Consider the following 25,711-nt stretch of genomic DNA (forward strand, 5'->3'; position numbering starts at 1 on the left):
AACCTGTATTTCTGATTGAAAAAGTCTTTATCTAGAATGCTATTGCTTTAAATTGATTTTGACTGGTTGACACCTTCCACAGAAGCAAAAGAATTGTTGGGAATTTGCACTGACAGTCATTCAGAAATTTAAATGTCTCTTGTAATAGACTTCATCACCAATAGCATTGATGCCACAAGGCTAGGTCAAGACTTCAGTTCAATGACTGTTCTTTGTCACAATCTGACTTCCACTTTTGCATATGATGTGCAGTCCACTTTAACCCATGAGACGCTATGGATATAAGGCAAAAGGTAAAATTATCTTTCATAGGTCCGTAATAACACAACTATCAATTATGTAACATGATATCATCTTCAGATAGTTGTTCAATTTACTTTCTTCTAGCTGTGTTCTGCAGTGCTGCTTTTGCTTGTTCCCATAAAGACATTTTGAAATATTTTCTACTGAGAGGTATGCTGCAGCTTGATGTTGGCATGTGAATTCTGTGTCTTTAGTTATTTTCTTTGCATTTCTTTTTGTCCCTTGTAGGCTTATCCAGATGAGTCTCATTCCAGGTTTGTCTCCTCCAATGGTATTGATGACTGTACTAGTTTTACCTTGAGAATAACTTACTAAACTGTAGAGGTGTTTTTCAAGACATTTATATTGTATTAATCTGTTGTTTGGCACACTTGATCTGTGCTACTTTGCATTGTGTCTTGGTTTTAAGGTGATTTGCATCTTCTCTTGATAAATGAAAGCAGAATTTGCTAATGCGGGTGACCTCACAGAGCTACCTAGGGGTAGTTCTTGCCTATATTGGCTAGCATGCTGATAGTGCAAGTTTACCCATTTCCAGATGGATGTTGAAATTCATGAAGTGTTTGGATTTTGCATTTTGAATACTGTTCTTAAATTCCTCAAAGACAGTAGCAATATTTACTTGCATCAATTCTGAAATAAACTCAGTTGAGATACTGCAATAAAGATTTCATTTTGTTTTGAAGTAAGAAAATGCTCTTCATTCTTTGAGGTTTTTTTCACTGTTAGGCTGCCAGGCTGCCTCAGACATCTCTTGCAAACAGATTGCTAATGTGGAAGTGTTTGCTGAGGAAATATTACTCCATGCCTGGGGTTTGTTTTTTTTTCTTTCTGCTTTGGATGCTTGTTTTGCTTGTGTGGGACTTCAGGGATAAGAGTGAGGGGTGTCTTCTGAAGGCACTGTGATTATTAGAGGAGTGTGGGGAATGGCATGAGTAAGGTTTTTTTTGTCTGTGTCTCAGCTCCAAAAATGGGTTTAATCTAACCTGGTACTGCCATTCCTGTACCATAGATAATGCAATGGTTTGATGGGGTAACACCATGACAGCAAAACTTTTAAAGTAGTTGCCAGAAGACCTGCTGCAGAGCTTTAGAAAGTGGAGGCTTAGAAATGAATCAACAGCAAAGCTCCAGTGGAACTGTAATAAATATAGCTGGCTCTGGCTAAGAGTGAAGTTTCCAGTTATCTTGCAATTGTGCATGTTAAGTTGCTGTGTATTTTTAAGTGTGCATTCTTTGTCTTGAAACCTTATATCACGATTTGATTGTTGTTTGCTTACTGTTTTAAATTTCCATGCCCCAGTAATTTCTGTTATATGTGCTCACTCATTTCTCTCCATCCATTAAATTAAATCTTCATCATTCCCTTTGCGTTTTCTGCAGCAACATGATGTAGGATTGCTTTAGGAGTTAAGTATCAACAAAATCACTTCAGGAAGTGCACTTTGTGTCTCTGAGTCAGGCTTCCCCAGAGTCAGTTTTCTGTGTGAAACATTGTTTCTATTCTGCCTCTCAGCTGAGACTGGTACTTTAGATTAATTTGCGAGCAAAGTTTAAATCTTTTTCTATGTGCAAACATCTAAATACTAGTAATGGTTTAATTCTTGGTTCTAATTTATGTTTAGTCCTGGGTTCCTGAAGCTGTGTTTTCCAATCTGCTTATTGCACTTCTTGCTGTTTTAAAGCTTTCTTACAGTTGGATAAAAACGAACAAAAACTAACCATCAATCATCCATCCAAAGTAATAAGGAAAAATTACTCTTTCACAAATGAAGAAGTAAGACAGATTGATCGGGAAAACCAAAGATTGCTAAAAGAACTGTCCAAACAGTCTGCAAGGCCAAGGAGAAGTAGCACGATGAAGAAGACGTCTGTACCCCAGCCTAGGTTGTACCACACTGCCCTCAACAGGCAAAAAGAGCAGCAAAGAATTGAAAGAGAAAACCTGGTAAGTTTTGAGTTTGGATGTGGATCAGCAAATTGAGAAGGACTATCTCTTGTCAGATGAGCTGTTGCTAAATACTTGGAAAATTGATGAGGCAGCACATGAACCTTTACTGCAGTAAGTCTTCAGTGAATTTCCATTACTATGGTGTTGGCATAATTGTTCGTATTGGGTGAGTTTCTTGGTTTTTTGGGAGGGTGGTGGGAGTAATGATGCTTTTTTTTTTCATATGGAAATAGGTTTTAGTTTCTATGCATTTGCTTTACTTTGGTATTGTTTAATTTGAAAGGAACAACCCTTGCTGTTAACACACTCAAAACACTGGATAGCAGTCTGACTGTTCATTCTGCTTCATGCATCATGACTACTAGTCTCTCAAAAACAGGCTTGCATTAAATAAAACAATCAATATGATAGCATCAAACCCATTATATTTGAAATACAGAGGATACAAAGTTAACGTCAGTTTTGGGTTTTGCCTCATAGCTATCTCTCGTTGAATATTTGTAGTGCTCTGATTGCCACAGTGTAATGGCAATTACAATAGCTTACTTTATTGGAAAACAAAAATTCATACTCATTTGTAGGGATATTGGCAGAGTTCTCAAATAATAGAAGTAGCACTGGTTTGAATAAGATACTTTTAGTAATTGAATTGTAATACATAATGTAATGACATTTTCATATCTCCTATGTATTTATCAGTGTGTTTGAAAAAGAGATAAAATTATAGTTCAAATAATTGGAAAATGTATACTGGAAGGAATTTATTACTTTTTACCTTCTGTGTAAGTATAAAGGTTGTAATTTCCTTTTCTATACGCATAGAAAGAGGTACAGATTCAACATGGAGAAAGTCTGATTGCCCTGTTTGGAAAAGTCTGTTAGGTTTTCATTCTTGCAGCTTTCAGACATTTGGATTGTTAAAACTTTTCAAATTAGGAAACTTTCTCCCTGGCTCCACTAGACTGCAGTTCACATTATACTTTACAGTCTGAAAGAATTAAGCACAAGATTTTGTATAGATATGCTATACTTGTCATTGCCTGGGGAGGAAATGTTTTTAGGCTTTGGTGTGTTTAGGTTGGTAGGAGGGTGTTGGTGGTGTTTATTTCAGATGTTGAAAACAGGTCTTGCTCTACCACATGAACCTTGTTAATAAGAATATATTCTTAGGCAAGGGGGAGGAGGTACTGTGCCACAGTGACTTAGGATGTAACAGTAATATGCTGTACTGCATAACAACTGATGATTGCAGTAAATGAATGTATAGGATGTTTTAAAATGGATTTCTGTTTACTCAACGCCACAACCCCGTTCTCTTATGATATATTGCAGTGTTTGTTCAAGACTGTCTTGCCTTTGCAACTTTTGGATCAAAAATGCAGCAGACCTAAACCCATAGAGTCATTTCACATATTGCTGCTTTAGTACATGTTAGAGATTAATGGTGGTTGCATGTAGTCCAAGAGATAGTATTGTTCATTTACTTACTCATTTACAGTTTAGTTGTCGTCAGCAATGTGGGTGGACATGTTTGGTGTGAGAGTTTATGTTAGGACATCCTGCTAGTTTAGACTATGAAAGCATTTGGTTTATTCTTTTTTCCAAACTCAGGGTGATATATTTTTGATCAGTGATTCATCAGTGCAGCTCTTCTGTTTTGTTTAACTTTGCTATCATTTTTTAGCAATTTTGTTTGCATTTTTATTCTGTTTGAAGTGTATGTATACCTAGAGCATCACAGTTTCAACTTTGATTTTTGTAGCACTACCTTTTGAGATTACAGGTGTGACATACTTTTCTCTGAGACTGTAAATGAAAGAGCAGCCCTACCCTGCTCACTGATGATGATTTTTGCTTTATATTGATAAAAGTATGTGCTTTATGAACCTGTTTTCTTCTGGTCAGCAGCTTTCCTCACCTTCATAAATTTAAAGAGGCAGAATTGGTGGGATTCCGTGGAACTTTCTTATCTTTCTTCTTTTACTTCTTGGAAGTCTTTTTTATACAAGGCCTGAGGGTACTGCATACAGAATATGGTGTTTGATACACCTTTGTGAAATGTTTGTTGGAGAAAGACGCAGAGTTTTGTAAACAATTCAAGAATAGAAATCTACAACTGTAGTCTCTGCAGGGAGTTAAAGAATTTTGATGCAGAGATTTTTTTGCTGGTGTTGGCACAGCTTTTATAATTTCTTGTCCTGAGGTTAAGAACTTGTCTAGGGAAGATGTTCACCTGTTACACCAGAACATTCTTGGAGTAATGCCTGTACTTACTGTTATCAGAAACTTTGATTTCTCTTGCAGGCATTTAGCATCAGAGATGATGCAGGAAAGTAAGTAAAATTTTAGGAAATTAGAGGGGAATCTAAGTGGTTTGGTGCTCCCTAGCTTTGTGAAAGGGTGCAAGGAGGTACAGGAAATATATGTCATTCCCACAGATTCTGTTAGAAAGAGCAATGACAGAATAAAAAGATGCATTGCTCTGAAGAACAGTAGTTTTAAAGTACTGATTAGCAATTTATGGAAAAAGCACAATTAGCAGAACAGATGACTGCTAAAATTAATGCCAGAATTTTGTACTTGCTGCTTTTGACTGTGCTTTCATAAATGGAACCTACTTTTGGTTGCTTTTCAGAGCTAGCAAGATCAGAGTGTGTCTCTTGCCAATAGAGGATGCTGTTGATTCAGAAAACATTGTACTCTTGTGTTGGAACATAATTTTAATCCCTCTTCTTCAGTGGAAAGGAGCTTAAGTGTGACTGATGTGTTACTTTGTTCCCATGTCTGCATATATGTGTCTATCTCTATTGATACAGTAATCATTTTTGGCAGTGTAAATAAGATACTGAATTCCATAGGCTGTATGCCATTGAAACTTTTAATGGTTTATTGTGTAATGCAAAAATCTGTACCGGCATATACAGGTAAGTGTTTGGGGTCCTTGAAATACAGATTTGCAGCCATCACATCATTCTTCAGTCATTTCATCAGAACTTAGAAGTAATTCATATCTCTGTGTTGTTTTCTGGTGGTTTTTTTCATCATTTTCACTAATTCTGACTATGATTTAGGAGTTGGATGACCTCAGTGAGCTAAGCTGCTATGTTCAGACAAATTTCTAGTGAACAGTGACTTTTTGAGTTCACACTGGAAGATCTCAGCCGCTCTGGTAGGGGCAGTTCTCAAACCTTAGCTCAGGAGGGATAAGGGTGTTCCTTTTTCGTGAATATTTGGTCTTTCCATGCATCCCTGCACATTCTTCCTACCTCATGCTGTTATGGCTCACTGCACATAAGACTCCATGTTCTTCATTCCCTCACCTCTTATTCCCACAAAATGTACCCCAAGGCCAAATAGATCCAACTCTGATCCCAGTTCCAGTATAGTGACCCTTCCACACAAATTAAAAAAAAAAAAAATACCACGTGTTGTGTTTCTCTGCAAGGGCTTTCTCTTTTCACTTACTTGGTTTCCTGAGTCCTCTGTGCTGCAGATTCATTATTGCTTCTGGCCACCACTTGCTGCAGTCAGTGGCCTGTCCCAGCAAAAGGATTCTTCAGGGAGACTTTCCCTTCTCTTGCAGTTGGTGCTGGCTTTGTCCTGCTGGAAATCCTAAATCTCATTTAGAAATGCATTTATTATACTGCCATAAATGAATGTGTATTCATTTGTCTCCATTTGATTTAATGGTGCAGATGTGCTGTCATAGTTGGGTGGGGAGTAAAGGCCAAGGGAGGGAAAGTTGTTTTGGCCATCCCCCTACCTGGCTGACACCATGTACAAAGAATATTCTTTCAATCCTGTGCTGCACTGTTCCTGTCCTGCCAACTGTGTCGTGCTGCAACAAGGGAAATAACTTCTAAGCATGGAAAGAAGTAGAAGGAGCACCACTGGTTCATCAGGGTTGCACCTGAGCACATTGTCCTTTCCTCCCTAAAAGTATTCCATGCTGCTTTTTCTCTGCATTCCCTTTGTCCTGTCCCCAAGGACTAGCCCTAGAGTTAGAGAGCATCACCAGGCCTTGGATGCTGCACACTTACGTGGTTATAGAAAGAATACCAAGTCTGTTCAGTCTCACTGATCTCAGTCTGGAGGAGTGTGCTGGTTTGGACAAATTTGGAAATATATCCTCTGAGAGAAGGCAGGTTACAACCATCCCTCCCCCACCAGGTTTGGGAAAAAATAAATTTTCCTCGAAGGAAAGTGAAAGAGATAAAAACTATTTATTTAACAACACACAGGAAAAGGATAATAATGCTAAATAATAAAACCTCTTGCTCTGCTGAGAGAAACCTGGGAAAATTTCAGAGTCCTTCCGCAGATCTCTCTCCCCATCCTTGGAGCTGGGACAGGGTGGTGGGCCCACCTCCAGGGCCAAGGCCTCGGTGGAAAGTCCTCCCAATGTATTCTGATGTTGAAACCGTCCAGCAGAGAAGAAGGGCAAAATCGGAGTCCCAGGAAAACAAAGTTCAACTCTCCAGAGGAAAAGGAGCTGGAAAAACTGGCCGAAAGCTGGCTGGAAAAAAACAAGCCAGGTGCTTCCTCCTGCTCCCGCCACTGCTGTTAGAAGCAAGAGGAGTCTCTGTGTATATCTGTGTGTCCTTGAAACACTGCTTTGAAAGTTCTCTGGGCTTTTTTCCTCTCCCCCCTCTCAGGCTCAGTTTAAAGGCACAGAAAAGGCAAAAAATTAATTTCTGGGCATAGAACAGCAATATGGGATACAACATCATAAAGTCACCCCAAGACAAGGAGAAAGCTGTAGAGAATGCAGTTGTGAAAGAGAATGTAGTTTCCTTTGTGGTCTTAGGAACTCAGAAATACTCATGTTGAATTGATGACTCCTCAGAAACCCAAGCACACAGAGTTTTATATGATACTTTCTGAGTTCAAAGATGGTGTATGCCAAGCCTAAAGACAAAATGTTGGTAGTTCCTGAGACTACAAAATGCAATGCCAAAAAAAGGTTTCTGTGGCCTTGTCAATGGGAAGCTGTCAGGATGTGGGATTGGCACACAGATGTGCATGGCTAAAATACACTACAGTACAGTACGAATACAGTGGGATTCTGTGATGATAGTATTTAGGCTATGGGCTCTTTGTGGTCAGGTTTTTATGGTCTTCAGATTCCTGACCCAGACTTGAGATTACTGTAGCATTGCTATGGTAATTATAATAAAGACTGACTACTTGGCATGTTCAAGGAAAGTTTTGAATGCTTTGCAAACTGCTTAATTTTGTGGTATATTTTTTTCTGTACTCTTAGCCTACTTTTCCTTGTGGTGTTGCCAGCCACACATAAACTTGACAGCTGTTCAGTTAAGAAGACTTTTCTGTAAATTGAAGACCTTTAAGAGTTTTCTGATGGTTAGAGTTTGTCAGGTTAGAGCTAGTTAATGCAACTGCAATTTAAAGAAAATCACAAATACTTGTATTGATAAGAACAGAAAGGTGTCCTTGAATGCAGTTATCTGTTTCCCCCTCCCCCCAGACTTTGCAAAGGGACAGTGACATTACTCTAGCATCAGTGACATTAGAGGAGGTGTAATATAAATAAATTTGAACAGCTGTCAAGGCACACTAGTCAGCTGGTTAGGATTCACAGGAGGTGAAACTGAAGCCTTCATGCTTTTAAAAAGCAAAGTAAACCAAGAAAAAGTAAAATTTTTAACCTTCTCTCTGAACTCAGTTTAAGAGTGCTACATTTTCAGTAGCTTTTTTCTTCCTTTTTCAACATAGCTGCAGAAGAGTCTGTACTAATTATGTTTGGGGTTTTTTTTCCTTTTTCTGACAGAGCACTTTAGATTTACCTTCATTGTTCTCCTGATGTATTCAAAATTGAATTAGCAGATTTTCTTTTGGCCCATTGTATGGCAGCAGTTTTTTAAATTGTGTTGGGTTTCTTTGTTCTCAAGTTGTTGGCATTTCTGACATTTCCTTCTGTCATTGACAATATGTATTTTAGTATCTTTATAGATACTAATCTATGTCCAGATGCCTAGATTTATAAAGGATTATCCCATTCCTAGAAGGTAATAATGCAGGAACACCTTCTGTGACTTTTCTTTTTTTAATATTCTACTTTTACTGTAAATTCAGTATTAAAGTAAAAGAAGATGGGTAAATTATAAGCCAGGGAAGTATTTTGCCAGGATGAGAGGTCTTCAATGATGTGATACTATATATATATTTTGAGCTTGAATCAAGAGCTCTGAGGACTTACAATGCAACTTAGAGCAACTAATAACATTCCTGCCATTAGTGTCTGTTACTAATTTTTTTTATTCCTTAAAATTTGACTGGGAACATATATTTGGTTCTAAACACCTGAGTTATGTTCTGTGATCTGATTCTTTGATTGTTGAGATCAGTGATGAAATTTCTATTTACTTCAGTGATGCAGGATTAAGGCTCCAGAGATTTGGTGCTTTGGAAGAACAAGGAAAGTATCAGCTGTCTTCAGTCCATTTCTCAAAAAGAGAACATAAAGAATTAGTAGATTTCTACGTATGACTGAAAAACAGCATTTTCTCAAGATGTTTATACTATTGTACCAGGTAGTTCCTCAGTTAAGGACCTCAAGTATGTAGGGTTGGTAATAAAAACATAAGAGTCAGATTAGTTCTGGGTTACAGATTTAGTAGGTCAGGACTGCCGTTTTACTGTGTCAATGCGTTCATTTCTGTATGCAGCAGGCTGTTCTCCAAACAAAATTCTCTGAACAAAATTCACTTCTGAATATAGCATGGAAGTTTACATGCCCTTGGGACAATCCACAGCAGAGGGCAAGGGAACCACAGGAGCTTTTTTTCACATTCTCTAGCAAAGCTTTCCTTCAGATGCTGCTGCACCACAGAATCTGTATCTGCTTCTTCTGTAGCTTTTTTTTTTCATCAGTGGGGACTTGATACTTTTCAAAATACAGGCATAAAAGCAAAAGCAGACAGTTCTATTTACACTAGAATGAAGTGGGCATATATGTATGTATGTATGTATAAAAAGCCAGTATGTTCAGAATCAAGCTTGAAATTACTGCAGTGTTAAAGTATGCAAATTCTGTGAGGCTGTTACAATTGAGTGCAGACTTGAAACATGCTTGTCTGTCGTAGGAAAGTCACTTCTACAATTTACCTGATCTATTTGTGATGGGACAATGTACTGAGAGCTTCCATTTTTAATACTGAAGGTAAAATAAGTGATTTCTGCAAGTCTAAACATATATAGTTGCATGAGGAGATGTGGATGAAGTTGTGAGAAAAATGTTGGATACAACATTTAGAGACAAGTCTACCATTTCATGTTCTGTAACTGGCTTTTGTGAAGAGCTATTTCTAGCTGAAGTCCTTCCGTTGACTTTTGCTTACTTAGGTATTCCTGCTTGACGATGAACTGGCTGGCACTTGATGCAAGCGCTTGTGACATGTTGTGTCTGAGCCAAAGTCACTTGTCCTTTCTCTCTTGTGCACTCTGTGCAGCTCTCCAGTGCTCATGCATAAACTACTAAGAGCTTGGAGATTCCTGTTACAGTTAGACAATGGCAACTGACATCCTGTGAATACTGTATGTTTCCTAAGTCACTTCTTGTAAATTTTTTTATTCTTACTAAAAAAAAAAAAAACCACCCAGTACAGATTGGGCGCACAGTTTAATGGTGATACACCTTCTGACTTCCACCATACAAGTATGCATCTAGACAATGCATCTTATTAAGAGAGTTACCTTTAGTACTTCGGAGACTTATTGTAAGCACAGTTTGCATTGTCTCTTGTTGATAAGGATGCATGTCAGAACCCAGACCAGCAATGGTTGTGTCATTGCCTAATGTTTGTAAGCCATCAAATGAATTGAAATTAGTTAGTAGAGGAAATATATAGATCTATGCGAGGCAACCACTAAAGGTGAAATATATTAAAAATGTGAAGTTGTTAATTGGAAATTGCATGTAGCTGGGTATTTCCCAATTTGTCCTCCTACCAGGTTCTTTTTTTAGATTATTGAAATGTCTTAAACCAGTAAATTCTGTTTCAAGTAGAAATAATTATGCAGATTAGGAAACTGTATCTTAAGAATACTGTGTAAGTAGTTATTTCAGTATACGACTTGCCACATGATTTCCAGGGCTAATTTCAACAAGAGGAAATCATGTCTTTATCAATAATTTCAAAGAGAATCTCTTAAAATTAGATTATGGATAAAATGAACTCTTGTAGATGTTTGTGCTTGCCTTTTGAAGTTAGTTTCACAGAATTAGGGTCAGTAATCCTCTCTGGGCTTCATATAGGGCAATATAAAATGGTCTGTTTGCAAAGCAAAGATTAAAAAAAAAACCCCAAACGTCTCATTCTTCTGGAAATTTAGAAGGGAGGACTAACCAAAGGTAGGATTAGAATAGTGGAACCCAGTTCTTCACGAGCTTTGGTGATAGTCACCAAATAGATGTATTGTTTCAAATCCCCATAAAGTACAGAGAACTGTGAGGTATTAAACATGTACTCAGCGCAGAACTGATAATGTGCAAGGGATAGTTACAATTTGTGTCAATAACATTGAGAAAAGAACTCAATATATGACCATATGACCAGTGGAGGAGTTCCTGTTGTGCACTGCTCAAAATTTCTGGGTTTTTTGCAGTTCAAATAAAAATAAATTTATGACTGCTTGTTTTGCAGCATCTTGTTTATTCTTTGTCTTTCTTGATGACATTTTTCTTCAATATTAAGGCATTCCTGAAAAGATTGGAAGCAGTGAAACCAACAGCTGGTCTGAGGCGTTCTGAACAACTGAGGGACTATCACCGCCAGATGAGCTACCTGAGTTCTTCATCTTCTGTAAGAAGGAGTAGATCTCCTTTCAGCCAGCTTAGTCCTCCAAGTAAGTACTTTGAAGTTGCAGATTATTGCATTTCTTTGCATATATTTATCTTTTTATAATTTAGAACGGTGAAGCACTTACTGTTAAGAATAGCAAATATGTTCTTTTCTCTGTCATCTCTAGGTTGATCGTTTATCAAACGAAAGTCATCAAAATAATTTTTCCAATCACACCAAAAGTGATTACTATGTGCATTGTTTTGTTGCCATCCTAAATTTTCAATAAATTATCCTGTCAATCATCTTTTCCAAGAAGAAAAAATCCCTGTAATAAAGTGCTTCTCATTTTGCCAGTACCCTTTATTGAAAGAAGAAAGGGGGAGAAACAAACCTTACCAAAAACCTCAAAATAACACCAATGAATGTTCAAATTCTCATTCAGAAAATTCAGATCTACTGATAGTAGCCTTGTTTTTCTCAGAAATTCTGTGTGTGAGATTTGGACATAGACAATGTGTCTCTATAGAGCCATATGTGTCAGGGTAAAGAACCACAGGCTTGAATTTTTTTCCTGATCATTTATGAACAACTCATAATCCACTATTTTGGGGTTGTATTCAATTTACTGTGATTTGTTTTGGGGTTTTATTGAGAGCTATGGTAATGAGTGTTGCAGTGCTACCACAGCATGAAGTTTTCTGTTGTGCTAAGCATAAGCATTCTCCCTTTGTATGTTTGTGTGTTAACAGGAGGACCTTCAAGACCATCCACTGTACAAAGTACACTGAACCAGAGGAACGAAAAGCCCATGCCTGATTCAGCCAGTGGGGCATTACAGAGACCTAAACCCACTAATGTTCGTGCTGCTTGGTTATAAGTGTGTTCTTTGCCTTGCATACTGAGATGATACTAAAACTTCTATTTTTAGTGCTTTTGTAAATTCTGTGTGCAAAAATATTTTCTGCATTGTTCAGTGATTAAAATGCATTGCATTTAGAGTTACTGTTTATAAAATGGTTTTAAAATGGTGTAAAAAACTTCTGTCACTGTTTTTCATGACAGGAAGAACTTAAGAAAGAGAAGGCAGTATTTAAATGGACAAGTTAAATAGAAATTTAACTATTATTTTAGTCTCAGATCATAAGTGGAATTCGTATCCATACCATGGAAGGAAAGAATTGCTGCGCTACAGGTGCAAGATGTAAATAAAATTTTTAAAATATTAATAGTACTTTAAAATAATGCATTAAACTTATAAACATAGGCTTAATTCCTGGTTTGTCCTTGCTTTACATCCTGGCTTTATGAAAGCCTTCTGAATTTTGTGGGTCATGTTCTTGTGACTGAAAGAATCTTTAACAGCAATGTGAAGAGATGAAAAGCAGATTGTGTATTCCTGCATGGTGAGCTAGAATACTGAGGCTGCAGAAGATGATGTTTTGCCACTGTTAAACGTTTAGCACCTGGAGTGTGTTTTGTATGCAAGGCTGTGTCTCTTCCAGATCAAAAGGATTTTGGAAGTTGTATTGGGATCTTTGCATAGGAAAGAAGCGTCTGATATTATCTGAACAGTAAAGACTGAAGTAAACAGCAGTTTCAGATTCAGTGTAAACAAGAGTAAGTTCTGGTTATTTCTCAAACTAGAGAATAATATTAAGCAAGGGAAATACTTCATGGCCCTATTTTTGCAGATGTCTGTTCTCAGGGGGGAGATGTAAACTTGAGGTGCAGGAAACATCTTGAACATTTGATTTTGAGTGACTACTAACCAGGATTTAGGGGGAAAAAAAGACAATAGAAAACAAAGTCTTGTTACTTTTCTTGACCTGTTTTTAAGTGTCATGTTCATATCTAATATTTGTAGTAATGTCAGATAAGCTCCAATATCAACATCCATTTACAAGAGGAGTAAAATTTAATGGCATTGGTAATCACAATAGTAGGTGGTGTGGTTTGTTTCTATACATAAAGGTAAACTTTCAGTGAGCTTGTTTTGTAGGCCTGTAGCCTTATAAAGAGCATAAATTGTGACGCCACTATCTGTGGATATTGCTGAAACTTTGCTTGCTTCCCTAGCTTCTTCCCAGGAGAGATACAGGAAATCTCTGTATTATGGATAAAGAAAAAAACTGTATTTGGTAATGCTGGGTCTTTGACATGAAAAGTGTATTATTCTTTGCTAGTGCTTGCATGAGGGCTTAGGCTTTCAGGTATTCTGCATTGTAACACACTTTTTACTCAGTCCTTGTGATAGTTTGGCAGAGCTTCTTCACTTGGTGACATGCCGATCAAATTTAGCTGTTTGACAAAACTTAGAACTTTTAACTTTAAGCAGCATTGTGGCAAACAGATTTGTATTGTGATTGTTATTCATGGTTAGGAACTGTTAATGATTTCTTTGTATAGTGCTGCTGTATTTATTTTCTATTATTGTGCTAATTAAAATTATTCTCTATTTAAAGATTTTTGTCCTTGAATGTGAATATCAAAATAACAGTTTAAGTATTTCTGAATGTTCATATGATAGGTTTTTTTCTGTGAAGAAGTTCACAACTTTTAATTGCTTCATCTTATTTAACTTTGGTATGAAAGAGTGTCAATTTTGTATGTCACTTGTAAATCATAAGAAATAAAATATTTAACATGAATTGTCATTGCAGTGGCTTCTTTCAGATTTTTATAATTAGTATTAAGGTGCAAAGAAGGTTGAATAGCTTGGTACATAGAAAAAATGCAGGTTTTCTGTTGTTCAAATGTTAGATGTAAGGGAATAATGGTTTTGTCACTGGCTTTAGTTTACCTGTGACCAATTCTTGCAAAGGTACAGAAGAAATAGTATTAATTGACAGTGACAATGGGAGTTCAAGTAGCAACTATAGACCGTCTGTAAAGCTTTCTAATTTCCAACCTTTCAGAACTGATTGCTGCATTTTAGGTTACACTTTCAGCAAGTGTTACACTGAGTGACACAGACTCGGCAGAGCTGCTTTCAGAAGAATGGTTAATTCATAGACAGTTTTGAATTCTGACCACAGGTATCTTTATGGAGAGCACTGCCTGGAATCTCCCATACTGTGTGCATTGGCATTTAAGCAGAAATGAGCCATTTCCCTGTGTTTTCTGTATGCTTTATTTCATGTACTTTCTCTTAGCCCAGTGGCATTTTCCTGCATTGATACCACTCACCCTCCTTTTTAATAGTCTTTAGTCCCTCTACTTTCTTCTCTGAAATGTAACTTCTTTCATTTACACTTATTTGAAGTTTCTTTGCTTCCTCTTAATTACCTTATTCATTCATACATACATTTTCCCCAAGGTTTAATACCTCTGCCTATTACAGTCTGTCTCTTTGTAGCCAACTTACATCTTCTCTAGCACATCCAAATGCCACCTGCAGCCTTATCAGTGAGCTAGATTAGAAGTGGATAGTTGGATTGTGTTAGCAAGCTTCTCATAAGGAACCTTTAGGAATGTGCAGAGGAAGAAGAAAAAGAAGGAGCAGAAACTGGCAGAGTTTTTAAGGAAAACTAAAGCACTTCGAAAACCAGTAAAAATATTTTCTTCATAAACTTAACAGTTTGATAGATTGCAATGCTGGTTATTTACTATGGAAAAGAAGACAGACCTGGTATCTAGAAAAGCAAGTATTTAAGAGAGCAACCATGAAAAAGGGAGATGTAACCATGAGGCCAAGTTTTTGTCCTGGGAAAAAAAAAAAAAAAAAAAAAAAAAAAAATCTATATTTGGTTAATTTAAAAAGAGCCTGTCATTTTTTGGACCAATATTTCCCAAAAGCTTCTGTTCTTCAAGTGGATAGATGTTGCTTCCATACACTGGTTAGTGGCTGGTACCTGCCTTGAGGAAGAAAAGAGCTGCTGGTCTGAATCTGTGGCAGACAAACAGAGCCTATCATGCCAAGTGACAGTGAGCTAGGACTACCTGCATCAGACAAATGCTTCAAATATAGGAAAAGGATAACTGGAAGCCATACATATGAAGTAGTAAAAGATGAAGGTGAAATAAAAGTTTATTTGATTACTTGCTTAGTCTTATCCTTTTGCCCAGGTAAGTTGTGGACACCCCAACCCTGAAGTGTCCCAGGCCAGGAACTGGGTCTAGCAGACAGTGTCCCTGCCCATGGCACAGGGGTTGGATCTAGATGGACTCTAAAGTCTCTTCCAACCCAAACTATGCTCTGATTCTACGTTTTTTTTCCTAGGTGGGTACAGACCAAATGCCTGTCTATATGTAGTCTAACTGAACAACTGAAATGGCCACAGCTCACTTTCCTTCCTTTGCCTAATCAGCCAGCCTGTTCCTTCCATGCATTCACAACCCTGCAGCATCTGAAGTTCAAAAAGTGTATTGAGCATGGACTGATCTCACTGGTAAATAATAGTGCAATGTGTTCATAATGGTTGAAAGTGTAGTTATTTCAATAACTCTTGAGTATTCAGTTCTAGAATACTATTTCAAGTAAAATAAGCAATAATAACTTCTTTATTCACTGAGGACGTGCTTCAACGTTAAGGGTAATATTAACAAATTATACAAGCAGCTAAGACTATGTGGAAGCCTATCTCTAAGATAGCTGGCTGCAATACCCTTAAACTGAATCCACTTGGTTTTGCATTTGTAGAATTATCAATAAGCACCTACCTAAAGCTCTGCTGAAAAAACTTTCAAGAGACAGCCACTAACAGTGTCCTGATTAGCACATCACCTTGGAGGACATGCTTGCAATGTGTTCAGTGTACTGAAAACAACAGGAAAAAGTTCATTAATATAGTAATTTATTTCATTTCAGTTTTAGTTCAATTGAACATCAGAGCAGACAACTTTTTCCTTTGTGACAATACAAGGAATTTTTGAAACACTGTATTTCCATATTCTACAAAATGTATTTGAAAAATCAGATTATGGCTTCAAGCATATTACTGTATAATTTGTCAGGGAAGAGGCTGCAGTTAGGAACTCAGCCTGGTGCTTTAGTATGGTTATAATTTCAGACATACTTTTCACTTATATTAAAAAATAGAGCTTTAAAAGAAAACATGATTTTAAATCATGTTATGTCATCACAGTGTTGGGTAGCTAGAGCCATCACTTAGTATAATAAATATTTATGACAATCTATTAACAGTTCACAATATTAGATTTTAAACTAGGTATAGACCACTTAAATATTGTCTCCAGACAAAATCTATTACCTGCAATTTGAAATATAATATATACACAGGTTCCAATACAAATGGTGGAGGAATTCTCATACAAAATGTAACTGTGATGTTGTGGACAATTTCTAAATTAATGCATCCTTATCTCTGCCAGATATGTTACTCAAATTTTATTGTTTCCCTAGGAAATATTTTGTTGTCCATTACATCACAAGTTCATATTTTTAAAAAAGTTGATTGAGAACAATTGAACTACTGCATTATGATATTAAGTTTTAGACATACTTCTTGATTTCATCGTAAAGTACTAATACAAAAGCTCCGCCCATGCCTCTCAACACATTCGACCAGGCACCTTTGAAGAATGCTTTGGATCCTTCATCTTTAGCTATCTTCCTCCAGCAATCAATTGTGCCCTTATACATAATATCAGCTGTGGAAACAAACATAAAGGTTAGAAGGCTTGAAGTTATACAGCAAGTATGTTTCAATTTTTGTATCTTAAAAACAACAAGGAATAAGCAAAGTACAGCAGAGGATTTAAAATTTAGTAATCAATTAAGGAAAATTATTTCTCTATAGGAAATCAAGTAATTTCTCAGTCTTTTAGATCAACATGATAGAAATAACCACCAATGTGTTCCCCACTGGATTTTTAAGGACTCCAATGAGAAGGTTATTAATTTTCCATAAGACAAAAAAAAAAAATACCCAGTATCTCCCATTTTATCTTGATGAAGAGAAACTTTCTGCAGCCAGAACACCACAGGAGCACTTATTCTTACCTCCCTTTCGGCCAGACTGCATCATCATCCTACGTCGCACAGTATCAAAAGGATAAGAAACCAGCCCTGCCACTGCAGTGACACTCTGGGCAATCATCCAGCTCACTATGATATGCACATTCTTTGGATCAGGCAACATACCTGTCATCAAGAACAAATGAATGGAATCAGTACAGAGGGAAAGGGCTGTGGGAAAGATGGCTGTGGAAGGAATAATCACCCACCAACCCCGGAGTCAATCCAAACCCAAGGCATCTCAGAGCAGCAAGTAGAGGGAGGCAGGAGTGCATGTCAGAAACACCTGTGCACATTCTAGCACTGCACTCAGCCGGTGCTGAGCCAAACCTTGCTTGTCCTTGTACTGCCCAGTGCACTGCGAGTGCCTTTCCTGAATGGATCTTCCCTTGCAGTCATTCCTCCATGCACTTCTTACCCTTGGCCGTGTCGTATACGCCAAAATAGGCTGCTCTGTAGATGATGATGCCCTGGACAGACACACTAAATCCTTGGTACAGGCCCCTCAAGCCATCAGACTTAAAGATCTTGACAAGGCAGTCGCCCAGGCCAGAGAACTCCCTCTCAGCGGCTCCTTTGCCCACATCAGCCGCCAGCCGGGTCCTGGCGAAATCCAGCGGGTAGACGAAGCAGAGGGAGGTGGCTCCCGCGGCACCCCCGGACGCAAGGTTCCCTGCGAAGTAGCGCCAGAACTGCTTGTGCCTGTCCACTCCGCCCAGGAAGATCTGCTTGTACTTGTCCTTGAAGGCGAAGTTAAGGGCCTGGGTGGGGAAGTACCGGATGACATTGGCCAAGTTGCCTCTCCAGAAGGAGAGAATGCCCTGCTCCTTGGGGATGCGGACTATGCAGTCCACGATGCCCTTGTACTGCTTATCGGCCGTGATCTGTTTGCTGGCATGCTGGACCTGCAGGGAGGAGAAGGAGGAGGACGGGACGGTGAGAGAGGGGCACCGCAGGGGTGACCCCACACACTGAAGGGCACCGACGGGGTCGGCCCTGCTCCCGCCACCCCGAGGCGGTGCTGAATGTCCCGGGCAGCTCCCGCGTAACCGGAGCCGGCCGAGCTCCTTCCCATATTTAGTCACGCCGCGTAGCGCCCGCCGCGCCGGCACCACCTGTGGCGCAGCACCGCCGCCCCCCGTCTCCCCCTCACCTGCAGCAGCAACTTCACTCTCTCGATGGGGGCGACAGCCGTCTTGGAGACGGCGGCGGCGATCCCGCCGGCCAGAAAGTCCTTGAGGAAGCTGAGCGCTTGGTCACCCATGCCGTGAGCCGGTCCGACAGCCCCGCCCGGAGAGAGGCAACGAGCGAGCACTTCCCCACCCCGCCGGACAAATGGCCCTGCGCCCCGCGCCGCCCCGCTTATAGCCCGCGGCCTCTCGCGATAGGAGGAGGCGCCCCCCGGGCCGCGGGCATTGGCTGCGGCCCGCCGGGCCCGCCCCGCCATGTTCCCCCGGGCGGCGGCCGCGAGGGACGCGCGGCCCGGGACGTTTAAAGGGCAAATTAAAGTTATCTGGTACCTGCTGGGGAACGCGGTGTCAGAGCATGTGCCTGCTGTATTTATAGCTCCCGGGAGGCACCGGAGGGAACATGGGGAGCTGGCAGGAGCTCTTCAGGCCGCGTTAACCGTTCCGTCCAGGGGGAAGGCAGCGCCTGAGGGCTGAAAGCCTGCCCAGAGCGGTCTGAGAGTGCGACCAGCCAACTAAAGGTGTTTAAGCCTTGCCCTGATGTGCGTGGATTCACACAGAGAGGGGCAGGGGGGACATGGATTTCACGCCCAACCGCGCAGCTCCCCAGGGCTGCCCGCCTGGAAGGTGGTGCTGTGGTCATAAGCATCAGTGACCAGCACTGGACTGGGCCTCCCTTGGGTCAAGGCCAGAGAGCTGCTTCATGTTGTATGCGCTGTGTGGAACTTGCAGGCATCGAGGTCTTTAAATACCCCAGCATGCTCTGGGACTCAGCTTTCCCGAGGAGGAGGCAGCATGCCTTCCTGCATTGTACCCTCATTTCACCCCTGCAGGGTCAGACCCTCGCAAGACCCACAGGCAGTCCCCTCTGAAGGAGGGAGGGAAGGGAAGAGACTCTAGGAAGCACATACCCAGGCATGCTGAAGTTGCTTGGCCCGCACCAAGTGTGAAACAAGAGTAAAGGCTGTAGTGAAGCTCTGCCTTCATGCAGCATCTGGTTCTTAGAAAAATGTTTGAGTCTCAAATGAAGATTACATGGCTCCCCCATTAGATTCCCTGTTTCTCATCTGTTTTTTCTGGCTGACTCCCATAAGAAAGCAGGAGCTTATGATTCATTGTTGGGTGACTTGGTTGTGTGGAATAGTAGTGTGAAAGGCAATGCAGCACAGTATAGATGCATACCAAGGAGTTTGCCCTAAAGACCTATTAAGACAGGACAATGTTATAACAAGGAACTCATAAGGGTTTCTTTTGAATAATATGGTATCAGTAATGAAAATAGAATTCATCTTAATGTAGCTGCTAAAAGCTTGGCTGTCCCACAAAGAAACATTCTTGCCAGGGCAGTGCATCTCTTCTCACCAATGTGTTTGTTAGCATGAGTTAACGGGATGGTGTTGCAGTGGGGATACTGCAACACGCATATATCAAACCAGGAGTCCCGTGGAAAGGAAATATCTATGGACAGACAGATTCTTGATAGCTGTTTCAGAGATGTTTATTTCTCCAGCCGCATGGCCGGAGCTCTGCCGAGGAACTGTTCCAGTCACGGGACCAAGGGTCCTTCTGCCCGCGCAGGGAACACAAACCAACCAACGGGAACGAGGCTGAGCAGGGGCAGGGAAACCCCGTGTCTGTGCCCTCAGGGCCCCTCTCCTAGGGCTACACGGCGGGGGAGGGACCCCAACAGGATGGTACATTTGATCCCCTATCTCTCTTGCCCTCTGCTGCTCCTAGGGCTGTTGAGGTCTCTTCTCATGAACCTCAAGTGTGAGAAGTGGGTGTAATCTCCAGAAGCACCCTTTGCACCTTGGCCTCCTGAGAGGATGGAGCCTTTCCCCAGCTTCTAAGAAAAGGGAAGAGCGCCCCTTGCCCCCCGCCCCCAAAGAGACATTTCCCCAAGCAAGGACCAAAAGCAGGCACAAGTAGGAAGCATAGGGGATCCCTAGAATTAGACTGTGAGTTGAAAGGAGTTTTGTTTAACATATGTGGCTGCCTGCTACCTTTGACCTTTCCTTTTTCTTCCTCATACTTCACTCGCCAAGTCTGGTGTCTCCTCTTTTCACAGGAAAGCAAACACCCCTTTAACACCTTGAGACTTCTACTGCTGGTTTCACACGGACCCCTGGGATAGTGATGCTCGCAGCTGCTGCTTGGCTACCCAGACCCATAAGGTCTCCTCAGGGTGTGCACTCAGGTGTCAGCCAGTGCCCTGCTGACTGGTGTACGGTGAGTGGGAGATGGGAGAGTGGTGGTGAGATGCTCCCGAGGAGGGAAGGCAGTGGGGGGCCTGAAGTAAGACTGGAGTGGAGGTCTAGCCTGAAAGGATTGTTTGCCAGCCCCTTCCCCAACATCTTTGATTTAGCTCATTTAAATCGGTGGGGGTTTTAAATTATTTTTTTAGGTCATTTAAATTGTTGGGGGGTTTTAAATGACATTTTAATAAAGTCTTTATGATAAGAATTCCAGTTAGTTTTTGAAGTTATTGTTGGGTATCATCATCACATCCACAGAGATTGTTTGATCGGATATTTCTGTAGCACTAGTATTATTTACCCATAACTGCCAGTATTTAAAGAAAGGACTGCATAGCAAGTGAGCGGCCACTTTTCTGCTTCTGCTCTCCCTTCTCTGAGCCCAGATACCTATTTCCAGGAGAGACCCTGCTTCTAAACAGTTTTAGCAAAAGCAGGCCTGGACCAGGACATCTGTTGGCTACTTTTAGAGTTATTCTTTATTTGTTTGATTTTTTGCTCCAAATGCCTGGTTTGAATCTTTCCTATGTATGATAATGAGGGGGTATAATAATGCTACTTATTGTAGAAGTTCAAACATATCCTGTAAGGAATTTACTACTAACTCCATCGGTACCTTGAGCTATTTCCACTAGCTGGAAATGTTGTTAAAAAAACCCGCTGAAGAACCTTTGGCTTTTCATACAGTTAGTTGGTGTTTGGTATTCAATATTCTGATACTTTCCTAGAGAAATGGCTAAAACAGTTCTGAAAATGCAAGCTCCCTGAATTATTGAAAGCCAGCTTTCAAGCTTCCTCCTCCTTAGATCTTTGCAGCTTTGGATGGATTGTTTGTCTTTCTAGGCTGAGTTTGTGGATGCTCTGCACTGCTGACATAGCATAAAGACACTGGATTTTGTTCTTAAAAATTCTGAGCTAAAAATAACCTACATCTACACTTTCAAGAGAGATTAGTGACTGATTGCATTGTGCTCTAGTGTGTGAATAGCCAGCTTCAAACACTACAGGAGATCAACTTTTCCAAAGTAGTGCATACCCTTGTTTACTTACGTGTCCAAGACAGTGGGAACCCTGGCGCTGAAGCTAGGCCAGACACAAAATAAAAAATCTTTTCCTCAGAAGTCAGCAGTCCAAGCTTGATGGCATACACAAGGGGGAGCACAAGGAATCAGTCAGACCCTCCTGTCTCCTAGCCTAGACAGTGGTGAGTAGACAGTGTATTGGGAAGATGCCAAGAAGAAAGATGTTGCTTTTTCTGGAATGACTTGTGGGATTGTAGTAAGTTCTCATTTTTAAGATTGGTATATATTTGACATCAGGAAGAGGAGAATAAGAGAGCCAAAACAGAACTAATTGAGGGTAAGAGTTGAAGAGAAATAATGAGTTTGGTGATCACAAAGATGATCAAGAAGAATGAAGTAATGTGAGCTTTGAGTTTTGTTTTGGACAGGTATTAGTGAGGGTTATTTTAGCTGGGTGTTGGTGTTACTTGTCTTAGGAGCCTACTTTGAGCTGGAGGGGGGAAAATTGGACAGTAAGTGTAAGCAGCACATTGAGAAGTGGAAATAGCAATAACAGTCAGCATAGGGTGTGTTTGTTTATTAGAGCATGTCTGTAATGTGATGATGAGGAGTTGGAGGAGGGTCGACATTTCAGAAGAAAACTGAGGAAGTGGATGAAAATTAATATCAGGGGTTCTGTTTTAACGGGATAAGCATGGGGCATGGAAGTAGGAAGGAAAAATACCCAACCTGTCACACAAGGAATAAACTTTTAGGAAGTGAGCATATTAATATTTCCTTTGGCAAGGATTTGTGCAGAAGATGTTCAGGAAGAGAGCACTTGAAAAGTGCAGGTCTTCATTTAATTTGGAAAAGTAGGAAGAAAATTTATAAAGATGGCACAACTGGAAGGGGACACAATTAAACAGTTGTGGATGAAGTAAACCTGATCACAGATCAGCCAGAAAGTTGAAGCTGAAGGCAGACTGAGGTATGTGTTTGGCAATCATACTTCATAATTCATGAGATAGGAGTGGAGAGTAAGAAACAGAGAGAGTCTACAATCAATCTGTGCAAGAAAATAAAGATAAAGGAGGAGGAAGTGGGCTTTTCCCTCTTCAGACGGGAGAAGAGCTGAGATACTGCTTAAAAGCAGGCAAAATGTGATGGGGATGGTGAGGGTAGCCTCAGTAAGGGGTGGGATGGGATGGAGAGAATGGAAGTCTTTGTAAGAGACTGAATCTGCAGAGAGTCAGGCAAGGGCATCCAGGATGTGTGGACACTGAGATGTAATAGGCCTATGGGAAGTATTTAAAGTGTATCCCCCAGCTGCAGCAAGTGAAGAGAAGAAAGGGGAGCGGACCAGGCAGAAGGACAGAACAGGAATACAAGAAGGGCCAGTTGAGCAATGGTAAAGTCTTGAGAGTGGGGATACAGAAGTGTAGGTGTGGAAAATAGCACCAAGGAGGCAGAGTAAGAGGTAGGGCTCATTGCCTCAGGTAGATTGTTTAAGAAACAAGAAGCAGCAGCTGAAGGAATAAAAAGGAAGCGATGAAACCAGGAGGGAAAACTAGAGGAGTGCAGAGATAAGTTGCAGCAAGAGAGCACGTGAGAGATGTGGAGAAATAGCCCACAAGCAAGGTTAACCAAGATAGACAGAGTCTCTCTAGTCTGCAGTGACTGGTTTCCTCTTGTGCATGTGTGTGGCCAGGCATGTTATACTTTTGACATTCCCTGTTGACTGAACTAATAATGAAAGTGTATGTGTTGACTGAATGTCTTCTACCACATTAAAAATTGCTCTGGTGAAGGCAACTAACTTAAAGTTAATATGTTTTTTTCAATTTTCAGTGCTTCATTGGCTTCACTAGTGGCCACTCTGAGGTACTGGAGAAGGCAAAGATTACTGGAAAAGAGTGGGGCATGAAGAACCAGGGGGAAGGGAAACAAATCAAGCACCAATACTGCAGGATTTGGTTCCTCATCAGAGATTTGTTTATTTCATACAAATTCAGATCCTTAGTACAACAGAACTAAACCAGAAACTATCTGGTACTCAAATCAGACAAGCATTATTTTGTGCTACACTAGTTGTTTGAAGAATTGCAATCACAGTCTTTACTCTGAAATTAATTTCACTTCTCTATAGGACTGTACAGTAAATACTTGGTATGCTATAGACAGAATAACAGTGTTGCTAAGATTTAGAACATCAGTGGTTTTTCCTCATAGATGTCAACATACCTTGAGAACAAAAGTCATCTTTTATGTCACAGATGTGTTACAGTGAATAATTAATGAATTCTACAGGCTGTCATAAACATTTACAGTACTCCAGAATATCTATTAATTTTTTGATTATTAATGCAGTCATGACACAAACAAACAGTACACATCACAGATTTTGGTAAACTCATAAAGCAGAGATATTGTGGACAGTTTCCAAGCCATGTATATAAGCAAATTAATGACTTGTTAGACTCCATAATAATTCACTATTTACTAGCTCTTCTTTGGTAAATATATTTTGATATAAAGCATAACTCATTATCCTCAGAAGGCATTTTGGAAAAAAAGACAAAGAAAAGTGAGGTGACTTTCTCAAGGTCATTTTGTCAGTGTGTGGTAGAGCAAGGCACGAATAGAGGTTTCCAAGTTTTGCCAGATCTCTCTTGCACATGCCATTTGTATATATATGCAATAATATTAAGAGGCAAGATTATATTTATTTCAATAATAACCATTAAAGCTTATTCAGAACAAGCATAAAGCAAAATTTGAAAGCTTACTTTGCAGCTGAAAGGAATGTTGTACTTTTTCTTTTGGTGTAGATCTCTGCAGAAAATAATTCCTTTAGTCATTTCCAAACATGTTTCATTACGTGGTGGAACTTATTTCCCTTATTGATTCTGTGATTTTCAGGTTTTGTGCTTCCAGGAAAAAAATATGTACTGAGAGGATCTCTGATGTTTATATATTCATTATTTTTTAAAATTTCTAGTTTGAACTAACTTTGCATGGAAGAAATGAGATCTGGAGAGTGTTGTGTTCTGTGCAAAAACTGTAACCTTCAGGGCAAGGTTTGCCTCTCAAGAAAAGTCTACATTTCCAGGGTCCTAATTGTTATGTTTGATAGATACTTGAAGTTTCATTTTCCTACTTACTACCTTGGAATATTATATTTTCTATGATTTTTTGTCTTTTGTCTGAGATAGAAGTTGTGCTAAGAGATAATTAACATTGTACTTTGCTTTTCTGCATGTTCCAGTTCGTTCCCAGATATATGCTTCTCATGGTGTTCACGAGATCTCTTGGAAGGTGTGACAGTTGCAAACAGTATCAACAATGCCTGGGCAGGTGTGTGATCAGAGCAAAGCCAAGCTATGGCTGCAGCCCTCTGTATTTTCCACAAGACACAATTTTCTCTTGCTGCTAGTGAGTAACACTTCTTAGCAGTAACATTCCAAATGTGTTTTATGTCCCGATCAGGAAATAAAGTTGTTCACCAAGTTCTCCTGCTTACCTGGTGGGGTTTTTTTTTAATGTTTGTTTGTTTCCAAACTGGAGAAATACTGGGTTGTGTGAATGCAGAATTCAGAAGCACCTGCCTAAGTTCCATGACCTAGAAAATAGGCCTGATTTGTTTTCAAAGCTTGGCAAAGCAAAGCTATTAAAAAGCGAAAGTATTAACGTAGACATCTCTGACCTGAAGTTTGCAACATGCTCTTCTTCAGAAAACCTTTTGGGTTGGAAGAATGTCCAGTGTGACACCCAGCCCTCTTTGCGTAGTGCAACATTCTTTACATTGTTCGTGCAATACCCTGTGTGATGACTCTCGTGTTCAGCTTTCCATAGCTCTGGTGACTCTTGCCTAGTTTTCAATTGCCTGCCTCTTCTTAGAGTTGTAGGGACTTATTCTTTCTTCTTAGGTCTGCATAAACCAGTAATTACCATTTAAAATCATTGATACAACGTTGGTGCAAGTTAGAGTATATGAGGAAATCTCATGTAGCATTTTAAGTAGGGTTTTATTTTCTATTTTGCTCAAGCTTACTCTTCTAAATATTATCTTAATATAATCTTAATGGGATAATGCAAGTCTTTATTCAATTCAAGTTGGCCTTTGTTCTTTTCAATTCATCTTTTTATCATCCTTTGTGTTGCTGTAATTTTGGAGTATCAAAAATTATTTAAATTGATCTTTTTGTTTGTCTGTTTGTTTTGTTAATC

The 25,711-nt window shown here is 39.9% G+C and overlaps 2 protein-coding genes and 1 long non-coding RNA gene across 4 annotated transcripts in view; 2 read left to right on the plus strand and 1 right to left on the minus strand.

The window, feature by feature from the left end:
- CFAP97 (cilia and flagella associated protein 97) overlaps nucleotides 1-13,709 on the plus strand; it is a 32,708-nt gene extending 18,999 nt beyond the window's left edge. The window contains exons 4-6 of the mRNA XM_032109080.1: nucleotides 1,989-2,251; nucleotides 10,972-11,122; nucleotides 11,811-13,709. Of these exons, the coding sequence (XP_031964971.1) occupies nucleotides 1,989-2,251; nucleotides 10,972-11,122; nucleotides 11,811-11,938 (542 nt within the window). The 3' untranslated portion in view covers nucleotides 11,939-13,709. The remainder of the gene's footprint in view (nucleotides 1-1,988; nucleotides 2,252-10,971; nucleotides 11,123-11,810) is intronic.
- A 2,128-nt stretch (nucleotides 13,710-15,837) lies between these two features.
- SLC25A4 (solute carrier family 25 member 4) lies at nucleotides 15,838-18,391 on the minus strand. Its single transcript, XM_032109079.1, has 4 exons — nucleotides 18,192-18,391; nucleotides 17,457-17,943; nucleotides 17,024-17,164; nucleotides 15,838-16,671 (listed from the first exon to the last, which is right to left on the minus strand). The coding sequence occupies exons 1-4, from the start codon at nucleotides 18,300-18,302 to the stop codon at nucleotides 16,514-16,516; spliced, it is 897 nt and encodes a 298-aa protein (XP_031964970.1). The 5' UTR covers nucleotides 18,303-18,391; the 3' UTR covers nucleotides 15,838-16,513.
- A 103-nt stretch (nucleotides 18,392-18,494) lies between these two features.
- Nucleotides 18,495-25,402, plus strand: LOC116444037. 2 transcript variants are annotated; one of them, XR_004240185.1, is made up of 3 exons: nucleotides 18,495-18,746; nucleotides 20,294-20,454; nucleotides 23,333-25,402. It is a non-coding gene; the product is annotated as an uncharacterized LOC116444037 (long non-coding RNA). The 2 variants fall into 2 exon arrangements; XR_004240186.1 differs by having other exon boundaries at nucleotides 24,750-25,402.
- Nucleotides 25,403-25,711: the final 309 nt, after the last annotated feature.

The sequence above is a fragment of the Corvus moneduloides genome, chromosome 5 (assembly GCF_009650955.1).
Source record: "Corvus moneduloides isolate bCorMon1 chromosome 5, bCorMon1.pri, whole genome shotgun sequence".
In the NCBI taxonomy this organism is placed as follows: Eukaryota; Metazoa; Chordata; class Aves; order Passeriformes; family Corvidae; genus Corvus; species Corvus moneduloides.